The sequence below is a fragment of the Dendrobates tinctorius genome, unplaced genomic scaffold, assembly GCF_039654945.1.
Source record: "Dendrobates tinctorius isolate UK_male_01 unplaced genomic scaffold, ASM3965494v1 ptg000075l, whole genome shotgun sequence".
NCBI lineage: Eukaryota > Metazoa > Chordata > Amphibia > Anura > Dendrobatidae > Dendrobates > Dendrobates tinctorius.
Genome location: NW_027361743.1, coordinates 47,647,943 through 47,665,537, shown reverse-complemented (window position 1 = coordinate 47,665,537; position 17,595 = coordinate 47,647,943). Strand labels below are relative to the sequence as shown.

The 17,595-nt window shown below is 42.2% G+C and overlaps 1 protein-coding gene across 1 annotated transcript in view; it reads left to right on the top strand.

The window, feature by feature from the left end:
* Positions 1 to 17,595, top strand: part of TRPC4 (transient receptor potential cation channel subfamily C member 4) — a 520,170-nt gene that overhangs the window by 431,911 nt on the left and 70,664 nt on the right. The window contains exon 6 of the mRNA XM_073583258.1: positions 1,907 to 2,229. Within this exon, the coding sequence (XP_073439359.1) occupies positions 1,907 to 2,229 (323 nt within the window). The remainder of the gene's footprint in view (positions 1 to 1,906; positions 2,230 to 17,595) is intronic.

Genomic DNA, 17,595 nt, shown 5'->3' with positions numbered 1-17,595 from the left:
TATTGCCCCTCATCAGTGTGGAGTAGGAAACTGGCTAGTAGGAGCAATGCCTAGTGAAAGGCTATGAACATAAGGATGAGTGACCTCATGGAGATCAACATCCAACACTGCGGAGACACCATCACATGTTTCTCAACGCAGTGATCTAGAGCAATGCCCCCATCCCTTATGGGAAATATGCAAAAGCATGTAAATCAACAGCCGCGGAGACACCATCACATGTTTCTCAACGCAAGCAATGACTATTGGCATAGGTGGTTTCCTTCATTGGAGACTGCCCTTCCCGTGGTTGTTCCTTCCCGGGGAAAGACCTGGCTAGTCATTGCATAGCTTTCTGAAATTTTGGGTAAGCATTTTAATTTCCCATATAACAAATCTAGAGCAATATTGCAACATGCTAGCAAGATCTTTCATCGGCTGCAGCACACTTCACAACCCCTGGGTGGTTATACGGACACCTATAGAATAATGGTCTCCCAAAAGATTACTGTAAGATCATGTTTTTTTCAAAGCTAGTCACTTTTGGAATACTGACGTTGTAAATATTTGACAGTGATCGCGTCCCAGAATAAGCACAGTCTGAATGCTGCCAGCATATGTGCGGATGTGTACGTTCTAATCCCTGTCTCCTTTTTTCTGACATTGCTCACTATGCTTCAGAAGTGGAGGAAGGGCCCATTGTGCAAATGAGGTGGTATAATGGTACGCCAAACTCTTGGCCACGTCAAGGCACAAAGCCTCCTCTTTTGCATATAAATTAAAGAGAATCTGTCACCTATTTTTTCTACTATAAACTGCGGCCACTGCCTTCAGGGGCTTATCTACAGCATTCTGTAATGCTGTAGATAAGCCCCCAATGTAACCTGAAAGAGAAGAAAAACGAGTTATATTATACTCACCCAGGGGCGGTCCGGGTTCGGTCTGGGTCCGATGGGTGTCGCGGTCCAATCCGGCGCCTCTCATCTTCTAGCGATGACATCCTCTTCTTTGCTTCCCGGCGTGGCTTCAGCGCAGGCGCACTGCTCTGCAAGCGCCGGGAAAGGTCGGGGAGGTCCAGCACCTGGGCACTACAGTACTCTGCTCTCCATAGGGCAGAGCAGTGCACCTGCCCCGAAGCCACGTCGGGAAGCAAAGAAGAGGATGTCATCGCTAGAAGATGGGAGGCGCCGGACCGCGACATCCATCGGACCCGGACCGGACCTGGACCGCCCCTGGGTGAGTATAATATAAGTCGTTTTTCTTATCTTTCAGGTTACATCGGGGGCTTATCTACAGCATTACAGAATGCTGTAGATAAGCCTCTGATGGCGGTGGCCGCATCTTATAGTCAAAAAAATAGGTGACAGATTCCTTTTAAATGTTTCTTCCTCCGCCACTGTACCAATAACAGGCACAGTGCTAGCATAGTCGTTATAGGGGCTAAGTCCCCTTGATGGATAACGGGCCTCTTTGAATTAGTATCAGGGCTCACGCACGAATGCTATCCATAGTTGTGACCAATAGTCCTCATACCCATTTTATTTCATAGGAGCATGCACATGTCAGATTTTTTCCTCGGACTGAGTAGTCCGAGGAAAAATATAAAAAACAGAATGCCCGCTCTGCCTCTGAAAATCGGATGGCACTCGCCCATTCATGTCTATAGGTCCATGAAAAAAAAACAATTGTCATGAACTGACATAATGGACAAGGTGGAGAAACCTTTGTTTTTCTCTCCACCTCTGAGAAAATTTGATCAGAGCGTAATTTGCATTATTCAACCGATTTTCTCAGATGCAGAAAAAATAGTCATCTGCATTGGCCCTAACTAGAAGTTATAGTAAAAGCTTGTTTTCTATGCATGAATGTAATATGAATGAGTGGAGTGGTGTGAAAATAATATTCTTTCTATTTTCTGTTGCTTTAGTACAGTGAAGAATATTGTGAACGTAGCCACTGGGACATGTGGCATCCAACTTTAGTCGCAGAAGCATTATTTGCCATTGCAAATATTTTTAGCTCGTTGAGATTGATCTCATTGTTCACAGCCAATTCTCACCTGGGTCCGCTGCAGATCTCTTTAGGAAGAATGCTTCTGGACATTTTAAAGTTTCTTTTCATTTACTGTCTCGTATTACTGGCCTTTGCAAATGGATTAAATCAACTATACTTCAATTACGATACCACTGTGAATATTACCGGGAACTGTACTGGCATTCGGTGCGAAAAGCAAAATAATGCCTTCTCCACGTAAGTTGAACATCCAATGTTATTTTTCTATTTTAATGCTATTATGGTTTTATATGTAATGTTATTATGTACAGATGTAACCTTTCTTACACTAAGGCCTGGGTCACACTTGCGGGAAACTCGCAGGAGTCTTGCATCTCAATACCCGGCACTGCCGCCGGCACTCGGGACCGGAGTGTGTGGCTGCATGTATTTCTGGGTAGCTAAGCGCACCGGTCCTGAGTGCCGGCGACAGTGCCGGGTATTGAGATGCAAGACTCGTGCGAGTTTCTCGCAAGTGTGACCCCGGCCTAACACAAGATATTGCAATGCAGAAAGGTACAGGGAACCTGTCATGTCCTCAAATGTTATTAACATGCAGTTTTTGGGTATGTTCACATGTTTCGTTATTGCTGCGTTTTTTCATATGTTTCACAGTACCAGCAAAGTCTATGAGATTTCAGAAATCTCATGCACACACAGTTTTTTTTTTGACTGATTCACTTCTTTCAGCGTCTTTTCAGCGTATTTGCAGTGTGTTTTTCACCCATAGGAAAGAATAGGTAAGTTCAAAAAAGCATCCAAAACTAAGCAAAAAATGCACGTATCAGTTTTTGCACCATTTTTGCTGCAAAGACCTAAGGAAGTTAATTCATGCTTTTTTTTTTTTGGGGGGGGGGGGGCACTAAACTTTATCAACTTGCATACTTGAACAAGATACCACAAGAACACAGCAATAAAAATGCATTAACAACTCAGCGAAACCTGCTTTTTGTAAGAGGTTTATTTACTGCCAAGAGAGCAGATTTTGTGTGCTGGAAAAAAAAAACTCATCAAAAACGCAACGTGTGAACAAAACCATATAGTTAATCTGCAGGTTAAATGGTTATCTAAGGATTTTATCATTTTTGTGTATGGTTGTTAGAACTAACAGGCAGATAGTTTCTAATTGTCAAATCTTCTATTTTATGTCACTTCTTCAACAGAGCATCTCTTCCTCTTCCACTTCCACTCTGCTCTGTTGACAGGGCAGCACTGCAGATGTTAAGATGATTGACAACTGGCTCCCCGCAGGGAGTCGGCAGGGAGCTGGTTGTCAATCAGCATGACATCAGCAGTTGTGACCTGTCAACAGAGCAGATGCTGCTTTGTTGATGTGACATCAGAGAAAGCTGGGGAATCACTGACAGGAGTGTTCCGTGACCCCTCTATGTGAGCAGCAATCGAAACCTGGCAGAACAGGCAAGGAGTTAGCAACTAACTGCTTGTTAGTTCTTAGCTCTTGTAGGAAAGCAGGTGGTAAAATCTTATGTGGAAGAAATGTGTTACCGAGGTGGCTGACTGGCCTCAGTGATGTAGATCTTGGAATGAAGGCTCCAATAACTGCAAGTTCCTGAGAGTTTTTTTAGTTTGACTGGATTTTGGGTCCAGTATATAGGAGCCGCCAAATAGCCAGGATGGGAATGGTCACTCCCATACCTCCATTCTGGCTTTTGCAGCTCCTATAAAAGACTGTTCAATTGGCTCTGTGTGGTGTTGGAGAGGCAGTCAGTCTCAATGCTGATCCAACAGAGAGGAGCAGGGCCTGTATCGCTGCAAGGGTGAGAGGCCACGTGCTTAGTTTACCTATCCAGAGAAGGGTCTGTGTTTGTATTCCTTTGTTGCTTTTGTTTAAATATTGTGAAGGTTTATGACTTTTAATAAACCACTTTTTGTTTAACAAGAACTTGGTGCCTGCTTATCCTTGCAACACTTCCAGAACGTGAGTGATCCTCCTTACATCCAGGTGTAGATATGTTCTTTACCTGAACTGTTGCAAACCCTCAAAAAACAGTGTAATTCCAGATTATGAGGTAGCAAAACAAGAAAATGCCGAGGGAGGGGTGAATACGTTCACAAGCCAGTGTGGTGTGAATTTGCTTTCTGGCCCACCTCTGGTTACTAGTGAAGGTAGTGGAGTTGGTCATATTGACAGAGGGGTTGCAAATTCTCTTTCTGGGCTCCCTCTGGTGGTTATTGGAGGTAATGGAGCTGATCTGGGGTTGCAGACTGGATTTAAGACAGCCGACTCCCTCTATCCCTGCTGGTGATTTTTTCCTTCCTCCTGAGGTCTTAGTTTCCAGCTCAGTCCCTGCATGCTCAGCTATTTGTTCTTTTGCTATTGTTCACATTTGATCTGGTTTTATCTATTTCAGTTTTCGTGGTCAGCCAGCTCCGGCTGGGGCAGTGCTGAATCTCCATCCATATGTTACTGCTTGTGCCAGTTTGTTTTTGTCCCTTATTAGATTGGCCTCTTTTTGCTCTGCTTTGAGAATATACCAGAGTGCTGATATAGTGGGTGAAGTCGTGCGACTTCAGTATTTTTCTATCAGACGTGATCAACATTTTTTGGAGGATTTTTTGCGTGATTGCTGACAGTGTCTTTCCTTTGGGGTCTGCTCTGGGGCAGTTTAGATTTCCCCTTTCTTGCTTTAGGCTTATTTAGCGCTCCGGTTGTGCCGAGGCATCTAGGATTATCGTAGGTACGCTCCACGGCTACTGCTAGTTGTGTGGATAGGTTCAGGGGTCTGCAATCTGCTTAGTTACCAACCTCTCTGGTTTTCTGTGGCTTAGCTTGGTCTTGCTCTCCTCCTTGGTGACCCAATCATAACAGAATCACCAGCCTAAACCGCAGACTATAGGGTACTCAAAAGAAGGAAAGACTTGTAAAAAAAAAAAAAGGGTCAGAATTTTTTTTATATATTTTTTTATTTTTTCCTCTTTTTCTCTGGGGCCGTAGGAGGATTTTTTCTTTAATGGAGATTAAGTAATTGTCTGATCGTGTTGAGCAGCTCGCTGCTGAAGTGTGGGGAATTTCCGCCTAGCTCGCTCAGTCACATGCTGTTCAACCAAAGATCCATACTCCTGATATGTTTTCTGGGGATTGATCTAAATTTTTGAATTTTAAGAATAATTGTAAATTATTTCTTGCCTTGAAGCCTAACTCATCGGGGAGCTCTGTGCAGCAGGTTAAAATTGTCATCTCCTTGCTGCGCAGCGATCCCCAGGATTTGGCTTTTTCTCTGACACCTGGAGATCCTATTCTGACTAATGTGGATGCATTTTTTCAAGCCTTGGGGTTGTTGTATGATGAACCTAATGCTATTGATCAAGCTGAGAAAACCTTATTGGCATTGAACCAGGGTCAGGATTCTGCAGGGTTATACTGTCAAAAATTCCGAAAGTGGGTGGTCCTTACTAAATGGAATGACGATGCCTTAGCAGCTCTCTTTCGGAAGGGTTTGGCAGAAACCGTAAAAGATGTTATGGTGGGATTTCCTGTTCCCTCTGGTCTTGACGATTCTATGTCATTAGCCATTCAAGTGGATCGGCATTTACGTGAACGTAAAACTACACGAGAGGCGTTGCCGCCTTTTGAACGAAAGTCTGAACCCATGCAATGTGATAGGGTTTTGCCTAGGGCGCAACGTCAGGAGTTTAGAAGGTGTGTTTTTTCTGTGGAGATGCCTTTCATACTATTTCTGTCTGCCCTAAACGAGAAAAACGTTTTGCGCACACATTTGCCGTGGGCAGTGTACAGCCTAAGTTCCTTTTGACAATTACTCTGATCTGCTCCTTGTCTACATTTTTCGCTAAGGCTTTTGTAGATTCAGGAGCAGCTTTGAATCTGATGGATTTAGACTTTGCTAAGCGTTGTGGTTTTCCCATGATACCCCTGCGGACTCCTATCCCTTTGAGGGGTATTGATGCTACTCCTTTGGTGGAGAATAAACCCCAGTTTTGGTCCCAGGTGATAATGCGGGTCGCCCCGGACCACCAAGAAGATTGTACATTTTTTTTGTTGCACAATTTGCATGATACTATTGTTCTGGGTTTTCCCTGGTTGCAAACTCATAATCCTGTTTTGGATTGGAAATTTGTGTGTGTGGTGAGTTGGGGTTGTCAGTGTGTTCTTAGTGACACTCCTGTTTTCTCCACCTCTCCCCAGTCTCATGATATTCCTGATTATTTGGCTGATTTTTCTGATGTATTTAGTCAGAGTATGTCTGCGTCTTTGCCTCCTCATAGGAGTTTTGACTGTACAATTGAGTTAATGCCCAGGTGTAAATTTCCCAAGGGTCGGCTTTTCAACTTATCGGTACCCGAACATGATGCTATGCGATCTTATATAAAGGAGTTGTTGGAGAAGGGTCATATTAGACCATCCTCTTCACCTTTAGGTGCTGGGTTTTTTTTTGTTTTTTTGTGGCCAAGAAAGATGGTTCATTAAGGCCTTGCATTGACTATCATTCCCTTAACAAAATCACTGTTAAATATCAGTACCCGTTACCCCTGATTTCTGATTTACTTTCCAGAGTTAATTGCCTGCTGGTTTACCAAGCTTGACCTCAGGGGGGCGTATAATCTTATTCGCATCAAGCACGGGGATGAATGGAAGACGGCGTTTAATACTCCGGAGGGACATTTTGAGTACCTGGTGATGCCTTTTGGGCTCACTAATGCCCCTTCTGTCTTCCAATCTTTTATGAACGAAATTTTCCGGGACTTTGTGGATACGTTTTTGATCGTTTATCTGGATGATGTTTTGATCTTTTCCAGTGATTGGGATTCTCATATGGACTGTGTTCCGGATTTTGAGGGAAAATTCCCGGTATGTTAAGGGATCAAAGTGCCTCTTTGATGCACAGAGGATTTCATTTTTGAGATTTATTTTGTCGCCGTCGACTATTGAAATGGACCCGGCCAAGGTACAGGCCATTTATGATCGGGTTCAGCCCACTTCTTTGAAGGCCATCCAGAAGTTTTTGGGTTTTGCTAATTTCTATTGTAAATTTATAGGTAATTTTTATGGTATTGTCAAACCACTGACTGATCTGACCAAAAAGGGCGCTGATGTGGTGAATTGGTCTCCAGAGGCAGTCTCGGCATTTGAGGAGCTTAAGCAGAGATTCACTTCTGCTCTGGTTCTACAGCAACCTGATGTCTCACTCCCATTTCAGGTGGATGTAGATGCTTCTGAGATTGGTGCAGGAGCTGTTTTGTCCCAAAAAGATATGGTGACTTCTAAAATGAATCCCTGTGCCTTCTTTTCTTGAAAATTCTCCCCATCTGAGCTTAACTATGACATGTGGAATCGGGAATTGTTGGCCATGAAATGGGCATTGAAGAGTGGAGACAATGGTTGGAGGGAGCTAGACATCAAGTTGTCGTCCTCACCAACCACAAGAATTTGATTTATTTTGAATCAGCCAAACGCTTGAATCCTAGACAGGCTTGGTGGGCCTTGTTTTTCACGCGTTTTAATTTTGTGGTTTCTTTTTCACTAAGAATGTTAAGGCGGACGCCCTTTCTAGGAGTTTCTTTGCGGATTCTCTTATTGTGACCGAGCCTAATACCATTCTAAATGAGGGGGTAGTTCTTTCCGCCATCTCACCCGATTTGAGACGTGCCCTGGAGGAATTTCAGGAGGACAAACCTGAACGTTGCCCTATGGGAAAATTGTATGTCCCTGACCAGTGGAGGAAGAGAGTAATGTCTGAAATTCATTGCGCCGCGTTGGCTGGTCATCCATGTATTTTTGGTACCATAGATTTGGTGAGTCGGTCTTTGTGGTGGCCTGCCTTATCTCGTGATGTCAGGAATTTTGTGCAGTCCTGTGGGACTTGTTCTCGGTCCAAACCCTGTTCTCGTTCTAGTGGGTTGTTGATGCCCCTGCTGGTGCCCAAGAGGCCATGGACCCATATCTCAATGGATTTTATTCCCGATCTTCCTGTCTCTCAGAGAATGACTGTTATCTGGGTGATTTGTGATAGATTTTCAAAGATGATCCATCTTGTACCACTCCCAAAGTTGCCATCTTCTTCAGAGTTGGTGCCCTTGTTTTTACAACAGGTGGTTCGGTTGCACGGGATTCCTGAGAACATTGTGTCGGATAGAGGAGTCCAGTTTGTTTCCAGATTTTGGAGAGCTTTTTGTTCCAAACTCGGAATTCAGTTATCTTTCTCCTCTGCATTTCATCCTCAGACCAATGGGCAGACTGAGAGAACAAACCAGACTTTGGAGTCCTGTTTGAGATGTTTTATATCTGCAGATCAGGATGACTGGGTCTCATTTTTGCCCTTGGCCAAATTCGCGCTAAGCAATAGAGCTAGTTCTGCCACTTTGATGTCGCCCTTTTTCTTTAACTTTGGGTTTCATCCTCGATTTTCTTCAGGGCAAGTGGAATCTTTGACCTGCCCAAGTGTGGACACTGTGGTAGAGAGAATGCAGCAGATTTGGGACCAAGTGATGGATAAGTTGTCCCTCTCTCAGGAAAAAACCCAAAGGTTTTCCAACCAGCATAGGACCATTGGTCCCCAGTTTAAAGTGGGTGATATGGTTTGGTTGTCATCAAAGATTATTCTTATGAAGGTTGCATCTCTTAAGTTCAAGCCAAGATTCATTGGACCTTATAAGATTTTGGAGATTCTTAATCCTGTTTCTTTTCGATTGGATTTAAGACAGCCAACTCCCTCTATCCATGCTGGTGATTTTTTCCTGCCTCCTGAAGTCTTAGTTTCCAGCTCAGTCCCTGCATGCTCAGCTAAGTGTTCTTTTGCTATTGTTCACATTTGATCTGGTTTTGTCTATTTCAGTTTTGTGGTCAGCCAACTCCGGCTGGGGCTATGCTGAATCTCCATCCATTTGTTACTGCTTGTTCCAGTTTGTTTTTGTCCCTTATTAGATTGGCCTCTTTTTGCTCTGCTTTCAGAGTATATCAGAGTGCTGATATAGTGGGCGAAGACGTGCAACTTCAGTATTTTTCTATCAGACGTGTTGGACATTTTTTGCAGGGTTTTTTGCGTGATTGCAGACAGTGTCTTTCCTTTCCTGTCCTGTCTAGTTAGTGTGAGCCCCATCATTTGCTCAGTCTATTTTCCTACCTGCGTTTGTGTTTTCATCTTGTCTCACCGACAATATATTTTTGGGGGCTATCTATTCCTTTTGGGTCTGCTCTGGGGCAGTTTAGATTTCCCCTTTCTTGCTTTAGGCTTAGTTAGCTCCCTGGCTGTGCCGAGGTGTCTAGGATCATTGTAGGTACGCTCCACGGCTACTGCTAGTTGTGTGGATAGGATCAGGGGTCTGCAATCTGCTTAGTTACCAACCTCTCTGGTTTTCTGTGGCTTAGCTTGGTCTTCCTCTCCTCCTCGGTGACCCAATCATAACACCAGTGTACATTGTATTTACATAGGACATATGCACATGACAAAGCCACATATATGGACCCTGCATAATGCTGAAGAATCTGAATTATACACCTATAGGCATTCTGTGTGCTGCCATTTGTCATACCCATGAGGCACTATATAATGGAATTTTGTTGAAAGTTCCCTGCAATGCAAAATGTGATTTAACAGGACAACATTATTTTCTCTTATGGGTTCATACATAGTCATGCACACAAAGGTATGATATGGGCCCACAGCATGAGATGGGAATTTTATCGGTGGTCTGTAGAAAATATTTATGACAGAAGGCTCCAACATATGCCGCTGTATGGGTATGAAGCCAAATGTAGCATTCATTAAGGTCCAAAAACGTACTTTGTATGACATACGTTTTGCAGAGATTCTCCATATAGAAAAACAGAGCTGAATAAATAGTGTTTACTTGACATCATATCTATCAGTATGACCCTGAATCAGCCAGACTAGTGTTGATAAGGCCACTTTCACACTTCCGTTTTTGACCATCAGTCAAAATCCGCCAGTTTTTGAAAAAAACGGATCCACCATTTTTTTTGGCAGATCAGTTTTTTCCCCATTAAGTTGCATTACCGGCGGATCTTGACGGATGGCCATCCGTTGGATCCGTTTTTTTGCGGATCCGCCAAAATGTTTGCGTCCGCCGGCATGCGTGGACGGACCCTGCAATGTTTTTTTTGCTGTAGGATCCGCATTTTACAGTGCGCATGCGCGGAGAAAGGAAGTCTGCCGGGGATTTAACCCTGAAATCCTTTCTGGCGGTGGAAAAAAAAATTCTCTCTCTCTCTCGATTTTAACTGATGACAAAAAAACTGAAGTGTGAAACAGGCCTAAGGATGCTGAAGTCAGACTCTAAAGGCCCCATCACACACAGTGATATCACCAGTGAGATCGCTGATTTTGTGACGCCACAGTGATCTTGCCAGCGAGATCGCTGTGTGTGACTGGGATCAGCGACCGGCCCCCTGCCGGGTATCGCTGATCACACGCCATCATTCTGGGCCGTTTTTTGATTGTTGGTCTCCCGCTGGCCAGCACGCATAGCTGCGTGTGGCAGCGAGAGACCAGTGATCAGTGACGCTGGACGCTGGTTTCCAATGTAAACATCGGGTATCCAGGAGCCGCGCGACTCTTAGATACCTGATGTTTACATTGGAAACCAGCTTGCTCGCTGGTCCTGATCGCTGGAAGGGCTGTCTATGTGACAGCTCACCAGCGATCAGCCAAACGATGTCCCAGCGATCCCATCCATGTCGGATCATTGGTGGGATCGCTGGGACATCGTTATGTGTTACGGGGCCTTTAATGATTCAGGACCATTGAACAATCGGCGTGCACTTCTGTATGCCCCTCATCACAAATCCTACTCCAGTGCCTCCTGGAGTAAGATTTGTGGCGAAGCATGCGCCGCTGCTTGTCATGAATTTTGCAGTCACCATGCCCACATCATGCCCCAGCTTTGCCCACATTGTTGGAGATGAGTAATAATGGCATCATAACTACAAGATGTAAGCACAGCCGCAAGTTGCAGTATTCTGGCGTAAAAGATTTGATGAATTGGGCTCTATGTTTTTGCAGTGTGGGAGGAAATCTGAGTACCTGAAGGAACATGATGCCCTTGATTGGATTTGAACCCAGGACCTTAGTACAACAAAAGTATTGTGTTAATTACTGAACCACCATACTGCTTAGTATATTATCTATCTATCTATCTATCTATCATTTGAGCCGAAATGTTGCCTGGTTATGTGGGTCCAATAAACTCACTACCATTTGAAAGACTAACTATGGAGTGCTGCCATTCTTTGGAATTAATATCTATCTATCTTTCTATCTATCTATCTATCTATCTATCTATCTATCTATCTATTATCTATCATCTATGTATTATCTATCTATTATCTATTTTTATCTATCATCTATCTATTATCTATCTATCTATCTATCTATCTATTATCTATCATCTATCTATCTATTTATTATCTCTATATCTATCTGACTAATCTATCTATTATCTATCATCTATCTATCTATCTATCTATCTATCTATCTATCTATCTATCCTGAGAATCTGTTTTTCTCAAAGTTAGACTGAGTATAGAATATTTCTATAACGGCACACAATGGACAGATGTCAGCCGACAGCCGTCATTTAAAAAAAGAAAACTGAGTCAGAAGCTCTCATATAATTAACAGCCAGGATAAATGATATAGTTATATAATAGCACACTATTAATTTAGAAGAAGATAAAGGACCCCCGCAGCTACAATTACAAGCTGGACGATGATTAACATTTCTCCGTCCAGCCCTAAGCGTTTCTTCTGAACTCTAGTGAAAATAAATAGTCGGGATCTGAAATAAGAGTGGATTTCTCTTTATCATTCTGCAATTGAGAAGGCGATACTTTTAATATAAACCTATCAAGGATACATAGATTTTCTACATTTTATATAAAAACTAATAATACAATTTAGGTCATGCAGGGATAATAATTTCAGACACTTGGCTATATTTAACCCCTTTCTGACAGCTGATGCACTATACCGTCCATGTGACCTGGGCCTATCTGACCATGGACGGTATAGTACGTCTTCGCGGCCGGGTGTCAGCTGATTCTCCCAGCTGACATGGACCGCTCCCAGCACTTTAACCCCCCGAAATGCTGCGATTGAACACGCTTGCTGCATTCCGGGAGCAGGCAGTGGGCTGACAGACCCTCTGCCTTTGGATCGGAGAGCCCGCGGCGTAACAAAGTGTAAAAATTACAATGAAGTAAAAAAAAAAGGTTTTAAATAATTGTAAAAATATTTTTTAAAAAATAATAATAAAAAAATCAATATTTATTCTATCACCAAATAAATATTTGAATGAAAAGAAAAAATTCTAAACAATAAAAATACACATATTTGGTATCGCCGCGTCCGTAATGACCCGACCTATAAAACTAGTTAACCCCTTTAGTGAACACCATAAAAAAGGCAAAAAACAATGCTTTATCACTATACCGCCGAACAAAAAGTAGAATAACACGCAATCAAAAAGACGGATATAAATAAACATGGTACCGCTGAAAATGTCATCTTGTGCCGCAAAAAACGAGCCTCCATACAGCGTCATCAGCGAAAAAATAAAAAAGTTATAGCTCACAGAATAAAGTGATGCAAAAACAATTACTTTTTCCATAAAATAGTTTTTATTATGTAAAAGCGCCAAAACAAAAAAATGATATAAATGAGGTATCGCTGTCATCGTACTGATCTGAAGAATAAAACCGCTTTATCAATTTTACCACACGTGGAACGGTGTAAACCCCCCTTCCACATCCAAAAGAAATTCATGAATTGCTGGTTTATGCTCATTCTGTTTCCCAAAAATCGGAATAGAAAGTGATCAAAAGATGTCATGTGTCGGAAAATTATACGAATGAAAACATCAACTTGTCCCTCAAAAAACAAGACCTCACATGACTCTGTGGGTCAAAATATGGAAAAAATTATAGCTCTTAAAATGTGGTGAAGCAAAAATTTTTTTTTGCAATAAAAATCGTCTTTTAGCGTGTGACAGCTGCCAAACATAAAAACCCACTATAAGGCCTCTTTCACATGTCCTGATATTTCCGGTACCAGAGTTGTCAGTGTCCATGTGTATAATACTGTATAATACGTGCGGCACACGTGTGGCATGTGTGTGCCGCATCAGTACCACATGAACGGGCGCCAGGGAAGAAGCGTTGCAGTAAGCGCTGTTCCCCGGCGCCGGTGCTGAACAAGGCTCTCATCATTCTCCCCTGCTCTGCCGGCGATCGACGTGAGCAGGGGAGAATGATGAGAGTTACATTTAACCCCTTAACGACCACCGATACGCATTTTAACGGTGGCAGTTAAGGGTACTTAAAAAGCCGTGCTGAGGTTTAAGGTTATAGCGCCCCCCAGTGTCAGAATTTCTCCAGGGTCTCGGCTGCCAGGGGTAGTCGAGACCCCAGAGAGCATAATTTGGGTCGGTTTTTACCGACCTCGGTTTTGAAATCGCCATTATTAGCGGTATTATGGCGACCACAAAAAAGGTCTGATTTTCCATTTAATTTCTCTCTCCTCTGATGTGATTGCACATCAGAGGAGAGAGAAATAGGGTCCCCGTTCCCCTGATCACCCCCCCCAGTACCTCCATTGTCCCTGCATTGCATTGTCCCTCTGAAGTCTCCCGGGCCACGGGCTTCATCCCTTCCGAGTTCTGCAGTGCGCCCAAACAGTGATTTCCCCCCATATATGGGGTATCAGCGTATTCGGGACAAATTGGACAATTTTTGGGGTCCAATTTCTCCTGTTACCCTTGTGAAAATAAAAAATTGGGGCAAAAAGATCATTTTTGTGAAAAAAATATTTTTTATTTTTACCGCTCTACGTTATAAACTTCTGTGAAGCACTTGGGGGGTTCAAAGTGCTCAACACACATCTATATAAGTTCCTTAGGGGGGTGTACTTTCCAAAATGGTGTCACTTGTCGGGGGGTTTCCACTGTTTAGACACATCAGAGGCTCTCCAAATGCAATATGGCGTCCGATCTTAATTCTAGCCAATTTTGCGTTGACAAAGTAAAACGGCGCTACTTCCCTTCCAAGCTCTGCCATGCTCCCAAACAGTGGTTTAACCCCACATATGGGGTATCAGCGTACTCAGGACAAATTGAACAACAACTGTAGCCGTCCAATTTCTACTGTTGCCCTTGGGAAAAAAAACATAGGGGGCAAAAAGATCATTTTCGTGAAAAAAATATGATTTTTTATGGTTCTAGGTTATAAACTTCTGTGAAGCACTTTGGGGTTCAAAGTTCTCACCACACATCTAAATAAGTTCTTTAGGGGGTCTAGTTTCCAAAATTGTGTTACTTGTGGGGGGTTTCCACTGTTTAGGCACATCAGGGGCTCTCCAAGTGCAAAATGGTGTCTGATCTCAATTCCAGCCAAATTTGCATTGAAAAGTCAAATGGCGCTCCTTCCCTTCTGAGCTCTGCCATGCGCCCAAACAGTGGTTTATCTGAATATATGGGGTATCAGCGTACTCAGGGCAAATTGTACAACAACTTTTGGGGTCCAATTTCTCTGTTACCCTTGGTAAATCAAAAAAATTTGGATCTGAAGTAAATATTTTGTGAAAAAAAGTTAAATGTTCATTTTTTTAACATTCCAAAAACTCCTGTGAAGCACCTGAAGGGCTAATAAACTTCTTGAATGTGGTTTTGAGCACTTTCAGGGGTGCAGTTTTTAGAATGGTGTCACTTTTGGGTATGTTCTATCATATAGACCAATTTTTTATGTGACATAGCTCTGTGATTTAGGGGCATGTAAATTCAAAGTAGGAAATTTGCGAAAATTTTCCACATTTTTGTCAAATTTCCGCTTTTTTCACAAATAAATGCAAGTCATATAAAATAAATATTACCTATATCATGAAGTACAATATGTCACGAGAAAATATTGTCAGAATCACGGGGATCCATGGAAGCATTCCAGAGTTACCTCATAAAGGGACAGTGGTCAGAATTGTAAAAATTTGCCTGGTCATTATCATGCAAACCACCCTTGGGGGTAAAGAGGTTAATAGTCTCACCGAACCAGCATTAAAAATTGTTAGGGCAACTCTGAAGCAGGACTATACTCCAACATCTGTAGCTGGAGGATGGCCCACTCTTACGTATGCTAAAATCCCAATCTCCTCACCACGCTCCAGTATTTTTCTACTATTAAACTATTGCATGAAATATGGTTAGTGATATTAAGATTCTTATTTTACATTCCTATCTGATAAAACTATAAACTCTACAGTATAATTTTTACTAAGTAGCAAGGTTCAAGAATTAGCAAGTGGCTGGTATCATTAGACTTTGCTGATATGAACCAATATTGCAATATATTTTTAAACATACTTGTGGATATGGTCTAAATTCCACTGGCTTGTTGTGCTCTCATGCCCAACCAGTTCATCCTTGACTATAAGGTTAACTGGCCGCGTTACTATTTCCTCTTACAATCACTCAACATTACTGAGAGAATTCAGCTCAAAATACTAATAATGACTTACAAGACCATCCATAACCTGTCACCTTCAAATCTCTAGTCCTCACAAGAACTCCTTCTTTAAGGCCCCGTTACACATAACGATGTCCCAGCGAATCCCACCAAGGATGCGATATGGATGGGATCGCTGGGACATCGTTAGACAGCGCCTCCAGCGATCAGGACCAGCGAGCAAGCTGGTTTCCAATGTAAACAGCGGGTATCTAAGAGCCGTGTGGCTCTTGGATACCCGCTGTTTAGCCTAGATACCAGCGTGCACGCTAGTTTCCAACGTAAACATCGAGTAACGGAGAGCCACACGGCTTTTGGATACCTGCTGTTTACCCTAGATACCAGCGTGCACGGGTATCTAGGATAAACAGCGGGTATCTAAGAGCCGCGCAGCTCTTAGTTACCAGATGTTTACGTTGGAAACCAGCGTCGCTGATCGCTGGTTTCTCGCTGCCACATGCAGCGATGCGTGCTGGCCAGTGGGAGACCAACGATCAAAAATGTCCCAGGGCGATCGTGCACGATCAGCAATACCCGGCAGGGGGGCCGGTCGCTGATCCCCATCACACACAGCGATATCGCTGGCGAGATCGATGATGTGTCAAAAAATCAGCGATCTCGCTGTGTGTGATGGGGCCCTTACACTCCTCTTGTCTGCTCCTCACATGATTATCTCCAAGATTTCTCACATGATTTCCTTGGACCCTTCCCAACCTTTAAATGTGTCAAATGCAACCTAAAACGCCGCTTCTTCAAAAAATGCCTACAACCAGCAAAATAACCCTGCTGCTACTACATTGCCATATTACCAACTTTTACTCTCTCCTTCTTGGCTAAACTCGTAATAGAACTGTTGGTGAGGTTCCAACTGCCGTGGTTGTTCTATGGAACAGGTTTATTACCTTCACATTTCTGTAAATCAAAGCAAATTAAACTCAATCAAATTATTATTTAAATGGAATTGAATCTCATCCATTTTATATTTATTTGGCTCATTAAAAAGTACAACTCGTCATGCAAAAAGCAAGCCCTCACACTGTCATATTGATGGAAAAACAAAATAGTTATGGTTCTGGGAATAAGGGGAGCAAAAAATGAAACCCCGAAAAATGGAAAATTGCAAAGTCGTGAAGGAGTTAAAGCATCAAAAACAAGAACAAATTTAATGTTGTTTTAATTTTGCCTCTGTAAAAGTGTATACAAATTACATAGGTTACATGTAACCCAAAATGCTGTCATCGATAAATAGAACTCATCTTGAAAAAAAGAAAAAAACCCTCATTCAACTACTTTAAGAAAAAAAATAAACATTATGGCTACTGAAAATTGACAATGAAAAAAGAAAAATCAAAGGAAAAAAAGTAAAAATCCCTTGTCTTTAATACCCAAAATGGGCAAGCCCTTAAGCAGTGGTTAAAAGGAATTTTCCACAATTGACATATCATACCTGTCCATAATATAGGTCATAATTATCTGATCACTGAAAGAGGATATTGAATTAATTAGGAGAGGAGCATTGGCCTTGCTGTTTTATTCATTGAGATGACACAAGATATATGGCTGCCTCCATCAGTCTCATACAATTTGAATAGAATTACATTGCTGATGTTTGACTACCACCTCATTTATCCCCTTCGGCCCCCCAGCCTGTTTTTACCTTACTTTATGTCGTAATACCTCTGGAACACTTCAACGGATCCAACTGATTCTGAGAATGTTTTTTTACTGACATATTGTACTTTATGACCGTGATAAAATTTCTTCGAAATGACATGCGCATGTGAATTAAATGTAAATTTGACAAAGATTTTGCAATTTTTAAACTTTCAATTTTTATGCCCTTAAATCAGAGAGTTATATCACATAAAATAGTTAGGAAATAATATTTCCCACATGTCGACTTTACATCAGCACAATTTTTTAAATAATTTTTTGGGGTAGGAAGTTATAAGGGTTAAAAGGTTAAAAGTTGGCCAACAATTTTTCATTTTTCCAACAAAATTTACAAAACCATTTTTTAGGGACTACATCACATTTGAAGTCACTTTGAGGGGTCTATATGACAGAAAATACCCAAA